At 31.4% G+C, this 7,490-nt stretch overlaps 1 protein-coding gene across 1 annotated transcript; it reads left to right on the top strand.

Moving 5' to 3' along the window:
- Positions 1–783: 783 nt before the first annotated feature.
- LOC110710124 (choline monooxygenase, chloroplastic) lies at positions 784–6,915 on the top strand. Its single transcript, XM_021888377.1, has 10 exons — positions 784–1,298; positions 3,833–3,878; positions 3,963–4,098; positions 4,228–4,302; positions 4,508–4,705; positions 4,828–4,923; positions 5,134–5,246; positions 5,374–5,467; positions 5,829–5,879; positions 6,467–6,915. Exons 1-10 carry the CDS (start codon positions 941–943, stop codon positions 6,599–6,601), a joined length of 1,302 nt encoding a protein of 433 aa, XP_021744069.1. The 5' UTR covers positions 784–940; the 3' UTR covers positions 6,602–6,915.
- Positions 6,916–7,490: the final 575 nt, after the last annotated feature.

Raw genomic sequence — 7,490 nt, 5'->3', positions numbered from 1 at the left:
AAAGAGAGTCTGACTACGCTAAATTCATTTGTGATAAAATGTTACTACTCGTCCAAGTTTGGGCTAATATTATTCGACCGTTATATAATAAAATTCGTGTCATTCATTAGAGACCCTCCAACTCCAAAGTTCTGGTTTTTGGACCTTTATTACTTTTACCATATTAGACTACTATTTTATTTTTTTTAAGGGAATATTATACTACTAATATTTAATATTTGGGTAATGCTATACATATCTCTTAGGGTTATATATAAGCATTGAATTTACATTGGAAAATGTATAAAGTTAGGAATTTATAACAAAAACACTCGCAAATCGGTGTAATTAGTGTGTTTTTGTCATGATTTTCTAAATTTAAACAAATTTCAAAAGTAAATTAAATGCTTATATGTAGCCCTTAGGGCTATGTATAACATTTTCTTTAATACTTTGTTCTTCTTCATTTTTATTTTGTATCCTCTCTCTTTTTCAAAATAATTAACATTTTATTACTCTATATATCTACTCTGTATTAACTTTGATCGCATAATTAGCTAATATAATATTTTCAAACAATATATATCATGTAAAATATTGTTATATAATTAATATGTATTTTCGTTATGTCAAAACTTTACTAGTGTAATTTTAATACAATTATATATATGTCTGATCAAACTGTGTCAATTATTTTAAAACGAAATAATAGTAAAATTCTAATAAGAAACCCGAAGAAGCTTCTACGAGGGACCTAAAGTGAAACAGGGGTGAAGGATTATTTATATAAATAGGATATAGGAGCGAACAAAAAAAATGCGCACAGCTTGAATTACACAAGCTAAGTTAAGCTAAGCTATATTGTTGATCATCTTTCATACCACCTCCTTTGAAAAAAAAAAAAAATTATAACAACAAAAGGAAGTGTTTAGTTATTGCTTGATCATCATATAACATCAATATGGCAGCAAGTGCAACAACAATGTTGCTGAAATACCCAACAACTGTATGTGGTATACCAAATTCATCATCAAACAATGATACTTCAAATAACATCGTCCCAATTCCACAAACTAGTACTAATAATCCGGTACTTAAGTTTCGTACCCCTAATAAAACCATTAACGCCGTCGCTGCCCCGGCTTTTCCTTCTTTAAACACCACCACTACTCCGCCGTCAATTCAATCACTTGTCCAGGAATTCGATCCGAGGATTCCGGCCGAGGATGCTCTTACGCCTCCTAGCTCTTGGTATACTGAACCTGCTTTCTATGCTCATGAACTTGACCGTATCTTTTACAAGGGATGGCAAGTCGCAGGTATATATATATTTTTTGTTTAATTTATTTTTAAATCCTTTAATCTTATTTAATTTAACTTAATACGGAGTACTATGTTTTATTGATTTTATTTTGGTAATTTTTTTATTATAGAACGAAATTTGGACCGTGAAAAAGTGTAATTTATTACTTGAGAACATTAAACATTAAACTTCATCATTTGACAATTTTGGACCCTTTACATCGGACATGCATATGAGATATGACGAAATACTCCTTTGTATCTTCATTTTTTTTTGCTACACTTAACTTGAATTATCATCTAATAATAATAATTTAAATACGAAATTATTTCTAATTCTAAAGATTCAGCTTGCCATTTTTTTAAAAATAAAATAATGAAGAATTGAAATTTGGACCACCAAATGAATAACTCATTTAGAAATAATTTTGTACAGAAATCAATAAAAAATTCACATAATTTATAACGAATTTAGGAATGTTTAAGAATGCAAAAAATAAAAACGAAGTAAAGATAATATTGTTCAGCTAGAAGTTTAGATGAAGAAACTTGGGTGCTGTTTAGTTACGGTTTGACGGCATGTCAACCAAGTTTAGTAGTTGCAACGAAAGAGACAACGGTGGTCAGGTGGCGGTTTCTTGGTGGCGGCGGAACAAGCCGTGGTAGTGGCCTAAGCTAGTCACAGCAGGCCAGGTGGTCAGGTGGTGGTTGCATGGTGAAGAAATCAGGAGATGGAGAACAGAGGTGTCTGAACCAGGGGTTCCATTTCACAAGTCCTTGAATAAATTTTGATTTTTAATTTATTTAGTTAATTTATTTATTTTTCGGTTTAATAAGATTTACAAGAGGCAATGATGTAGAGGATACTTTGAATATACTTTTTAACCATTAATCAGTAAAACTAGTTGACACTAATTCACTAACTATATGCATGCATGTTTTTTTTTTTGAGGTTTTTCCTAAGCTAGTAAATAAAGATCTACTAAAATACACTGATGTAGGCGAGTTTAGTTCGATGAGACCATGAATATTCTTAATAAAGCTTGTATTATTCAAGATATATAGCTATCCGTTAATATCTACCTATACTTAGACTTATAAAATTGTACCAAAAGCTCGAATAGGATATTCGTTGCGTGGTATGGAGTATAACTTATAAATAAAATAATTCATTTTGCTTATCACACGGCACTATATAAAAATAAAGGCAATGGATATAGATGACATCTAATTACATATACCACCTACCAAAAGAAAAACAACCTAGAGGAATGTTACCATCGTACTATCCATTTACTCTATTTCAACTTTTATGATGGTTACAAAATTATGTAATTACATAGAATTTTGTTAGATTCAACTAGAATGTTAGAGATAGGATATATCACTCTGTATAGATCCTATCACTAACATCGAATCCTTGATTTTTACTTCTTATCACACAAAACTATATAATTTTAAGTTATTTGTAATAAAAGGATTTCGTGATTAGAGCAATGCATTGACATCAATTGAAAATTGGTGCAAATAAAAAAAAAATACGTGTGTGAAAAAAAACTTACAGATCAGATAATGTTAAGTAGAGTAATCCATAGCAATAACTAATTATATTAAAGTGGGTGTGATTTAATAATTCGCAAAAACATACTTGTGTAAACTTCTAAAAGCAATTGAGAAGCATGAAAAAAAAAAGTCAATCCATGATAATATTAAGAATAAATCATGCTAAATTGCTAATTGCCAACTAATTTAAAAACAGGGGTCATGACTCATGATAGCCATGTATATAGATTTTTTAATTTTACTTTCATCACACCTCACATATCCAATGAATCATGGACAATTTTGTATGTGGTTTAGAAGTTGAACTATGGGCCCGTTCACATTTACTGAGCTGAGCTGAGCTGATTGGAGCTGAACTGAGTTGAGCTGAATTGAGCTCATTTTATGGTAGAAGGAAATTAGGAGCGGAGCTGAGCTGAGCTGAAATAATTAAGTAAATGTGAACAGACCCTATGTAGGTCCACCCATCTAGCCATGATATAAACGTTGGGCCATAAATTTTTTTAAAATGTTAGATTTTAAATGATGATACCATCTAAATAAAACTATGTTAGATTTTAAATGATTTTAAAGGTTTGTGAGCTGATATTCATGACCCAAAATCAAATCACATCTATATCACTATCCTTTGTAACTTCTTTTTACACCTAACCAAAATAAATATTGAAACTAAAGAAATTTACAAATTTGGTATGTCGATATATAATTAAAGAAGTTTTCCAATGATATATTGATGATTAATGGACTTTTCTCCTGTGTTACTTGTGCTTTCGCATTTTTGTATCATATGGGATCTATAATTATGCGTGTGAAAAACATATGTTGATCTAGCTACGAGTTTTTGTAGATGATACATGCTTGAACATTCAAGAACTATAGTAGAGAAAAAACCATTTCAAAAGGACTAGTTTTCTTAAAAAAGAATTTGGATGTTCTTCTTGAAAGGGACATACTACTATATGCTAAAAATTTGGTCTTCTACTCGCAGGGTACAGTGATCAAATTAAGGAGCCTAACCAATATTTCACCGGAACGTACGTTATTTCATCTTGAAATTTAAGCTTACTTCATAGCAAAATTTCAAAAATGGTAAAGATGCTAATATGAGTTTTAAACAGGTTAGGAAATGTTGAATATTTGGTGTGTCGAGATGGTGAAGGTAAAGTTCATGCATTTCACAACGTTTGCACCCATCGTGCTTCGATTCTTGCTTGTGGAAGCGGAAAAAAATCGTGTTTTGTATGCCCTTACCATGTAAGTTTCTACTTCTATTTCGCGTCATTTAGCAATACATAGAATGAAAAACCAATAATTGTGATATCTTCGATACTGTAGTTTTGTTAAATACATGTGCTAATTTGTCAATTCATTTCCATTTTTTAGGGATGGGTATTTGGCATGAATGGATCGCTTACAAAAGCTTCCAAAGCAAGCGAAGAACAGTCACTTGATCCCGATGTATGTGGTCTTAATCACTTAGTATCCTATCTAATCTAAACAAATACAACCTCTGTTTCAAATTGTTTGCAGCAATTTGTCATAAAGTGTGAGTAAAAATTTCTAATTATTGCAAATAATCTGAAACGGAGATATTATAAGCATTTGATTTCAATCAATTTTAATCTATAGTTTATAAAACTAAAAATGGTGATTCATGTTTTAGGAACTTGGGCTTGTACCCCTGAAAGTTGCAGTATGGGGCCCATTTATACTCATCAGTTTGGACAGATCAAGCCTTGAAGTAGATGATGTTGGATCTGAATGGCTTGGTAGTTGTGCTGAAGATGTTAAGGCCCATGCTTTTGACCCTAATTTGCAGTTCATCAATAGGAGTGAATTTCCAATGGAATCTAATTGGAAGGTCTAATATTAATACTCTACTTTGTCATTAACCATTTAATGTTAGATTAGTAGAATTGTTATGTGTTTAATCGCGCGACTAACATTTGATTCTATGATTTTTCTTGTTGTAATTGAATTCAGATTTTCAGTGACAACTATTTGGATAGCTCGTACCATGTTCCTTATGCACACAAGTACTATGCTACTGAACTCGACTTTGATACTTACCAAACTGATGTAAGTTCGCTCTAGTTCTTACCTAGTTACATTTATTCTAATGAGGATCCTTCTAAGATGTCACTTATGTGTACACAAAAGCCGATTAAACTATGTTACTCCTTTCAATTTTTTACAAGTGCACCACTTCTGTATTGAAATCCTCTATTGTATACGAAGTATATTTTTATGTTATGGACTAAATATTGAATGTTATATGATTATCTTTAGATGATCGGAAATGTCACGATTCAAAGAGTGGCAGGGAGTTCAAACAATGGTTTTAATAGACTTGGATCTCAAGCATTCTACGCTTTTGCATACCCTAACTTTGCTGTGGAAAGGTACACATTTGGTTATTAACTCTTCGTACCTTTTCATATAATGGTGGAGTCATTTAAACACTCTTTGATAATGACATTTTGGCTACTAATTTGAAAATTTTGGACCCTTTTTGTGGTTATCTTTCAGGTATGGCCCTTGGATGACAACAATGCACATTCTTCCATTAGGACCAAGGAAATGCAAATTAGTGGTGGACTACTATATTGAAAAATCAAAGCTGGTAAGTTTTCATTTGTGTAACTTCTAATATAGTGTTTAATGTTTAGTTGTGGAAAATAAGTCACTAATGTCAAGCTAATCTCAAGTTGATTTGGGTTGAGTCATATTTGGGTGTAAGACATAAATTGATTTTAATCTAATCAATCCGAGTTCATAATGAGTGTTTTGAATAGTCAATCAAGAATATAAATTCATAAAATTTTGGGTCGATATATTTGGGAACAATTGAAAGTCGATTTTTTCAAAGTATGTTCTTATAAATTTTTAATTTGTGTCATATTTTGCTTATTTAAATACTTGTCCTGCAGAACTACTTGAAATTTTTTTGTTGTAATTAATTTAAATTATTATTTTTTGTGTAGGACGACAAGGATTACATCGAGAAGGGCATAGCAATCAATGATAATGTACAGGTACGTTAAAAATGAACATGTGACTTTGTTTATCATTGGCCAACTAACTGTGCAAACTTGACAGTGTTACCTCAGAAATTTAAAGTTAAGGTGCAACCGTAAATGTTCGTTATTTACTAAAATTACTATGCAAAATAAACGAGTTTTTGGTGCACTTAAAAAGTTAAAATTAGATACACGCATACGCCTTGGTATGTAATAGACGCGTTAAAAAACCATAACCACACATACACTTGTGAAAATACTAATTTATATTGATGATATATATTGATTTGTAAACTCATATTATCACATTTATGTAAATATTAACAAAATTGACATACCGTTGAATAGTACATCATGCTCGTATTTTATACTTTTGTGAAATTTAATAATATCAGCCTGACATGTAATGCTACTATTTACTTTCAAAATGTTCAATTGAACCAAAAAAAAAACAAGTATAATCCAAAAATCTACCTTCAATGACCATTACCTCGTGTGAAATGACTAAAATACCCTAGCATGTATGCTACACGCGCCTTAGCATGCCATATAGACATATAATAAGGAAATATCTAACTGACAAATGTGGTGCAAAATTGCAGAAAGAAGATGTGGTGTTGTGTGAAAGTGTCCAAAAAGGGTTGGAGACACCAGCGTATCGTAGTGGAAGATATGTGATGCCAATTGAGAAAGGAATCCATCATTTCCACTGTTGGTTGCACCAAGTATTGAAGTGATTGCATCAGATCAGATGTTCGTTTCTTAATTTCCTTTTATTGGAATTGGATGATTATTATAATAATAAGTAAAATTATAATGTCATGTAGTTGAGATTGTTGCTAGAGTTGAGCGTATGCTCCTCATGCACTTAGTTATCAAGTGTGTATGTGTTTGGTCATGGGCAAAATGTATTTTCTTGCTAGAATTTGTTATATTATGGTGCTAATGTCCAATAATATAAATAAACACCATTGCACCCCTTTCCCTACTTGAGAAATTATATCCCATTTATTTTCAGGGGATCTATGAGATAATTGTCTATGAACATTAATTTACGACTCGTGTATGGTATTTCATTTTCATCCCTTGTGTAGGATGAAGTCATGAAGTAAACAACGAGTGTACCAAGTTTCCATTAAATTTCTTTTTTACCAATTTTGTAAACAAAATCATAGAGTTAAGCATAAAAGAAGGACCTACATATGCATATTTTTTTACCTTTAATGACCTTCCACATTTTTTTTTTCACCTTTAAGGACCTGTGGTTAGAAATCAAGACACTTAACTCACCATTAACCCACCTGAGTGTCGATTAAAAGGTTAATGCCTTAATTAGCATATGTTAAGTCCTCGCTAGCATTTAATAAAAAAAAAAAAACACTCAATCCCTTACATCTTAAAAAATTAAAAATTAAAAATTAAAAATTAAAATAACAACCACCATACATGTTTCTTCGTAACCCGTCGGTCGCCAATTGATCTCGTGGTCATTGCCCTTGTCCACAAAAAAAAAAAAAAAAAAGCACCTTCCCAATTCCACCCAACTTAAGCTTAGTGCATGAAAGATACTTAGAACCCCCAATTTGTTTAGCCCTAATTTGCCTGTTTCAATATTGTTGTTATATG

Source organism: Chenopodium quinoa, unplaced genomic scaffold (genome assembly GCF_001683475.1).
Source record: "Chenopodium quinoa cultivar QQ74 unplaced genomic scaffold, ASM168347v1, whole genome shotgun sequence".
In the NCBI taxonomy this organism is placed as follows: domain Eukaryota; kingdom Viridiplantae; phylum Streptophyta; class Magnoliopsida; order Caryophyllales; family Amaranthaceae; genus Chenopodium; species Chenopodium quinoa.
The sequence above is the reverse complement of the archived record's forward strand: the minus strand, read 5'-3'. Positions and strand labels throughout refer to the sequence as shown.

Bases quoted from the DNA above. Each gene is read 5' to 3' on its own strand.
- LOC110710124 (XM_021888377.1), top strand. From the start codon at position 941: ATGGCAGCAAGTGCAACAACAATGTTGCTGAAATACCCAACAACTGTA. The intron at 4,303-4,507 runs GTATGTGGTCTT...TTCATGTTTTAG, and splicing joins AACAGTCACTTGATCCCGAT to GAACTTGGGCTTGTACCCCT. The intron at 4,924-5,133 runs GTAAGTTCGCTC...GATTATCTTTAG, and splicing joins TTGATACTTACCAAACTGAT to ATGATCGGAAATGTCACGAT.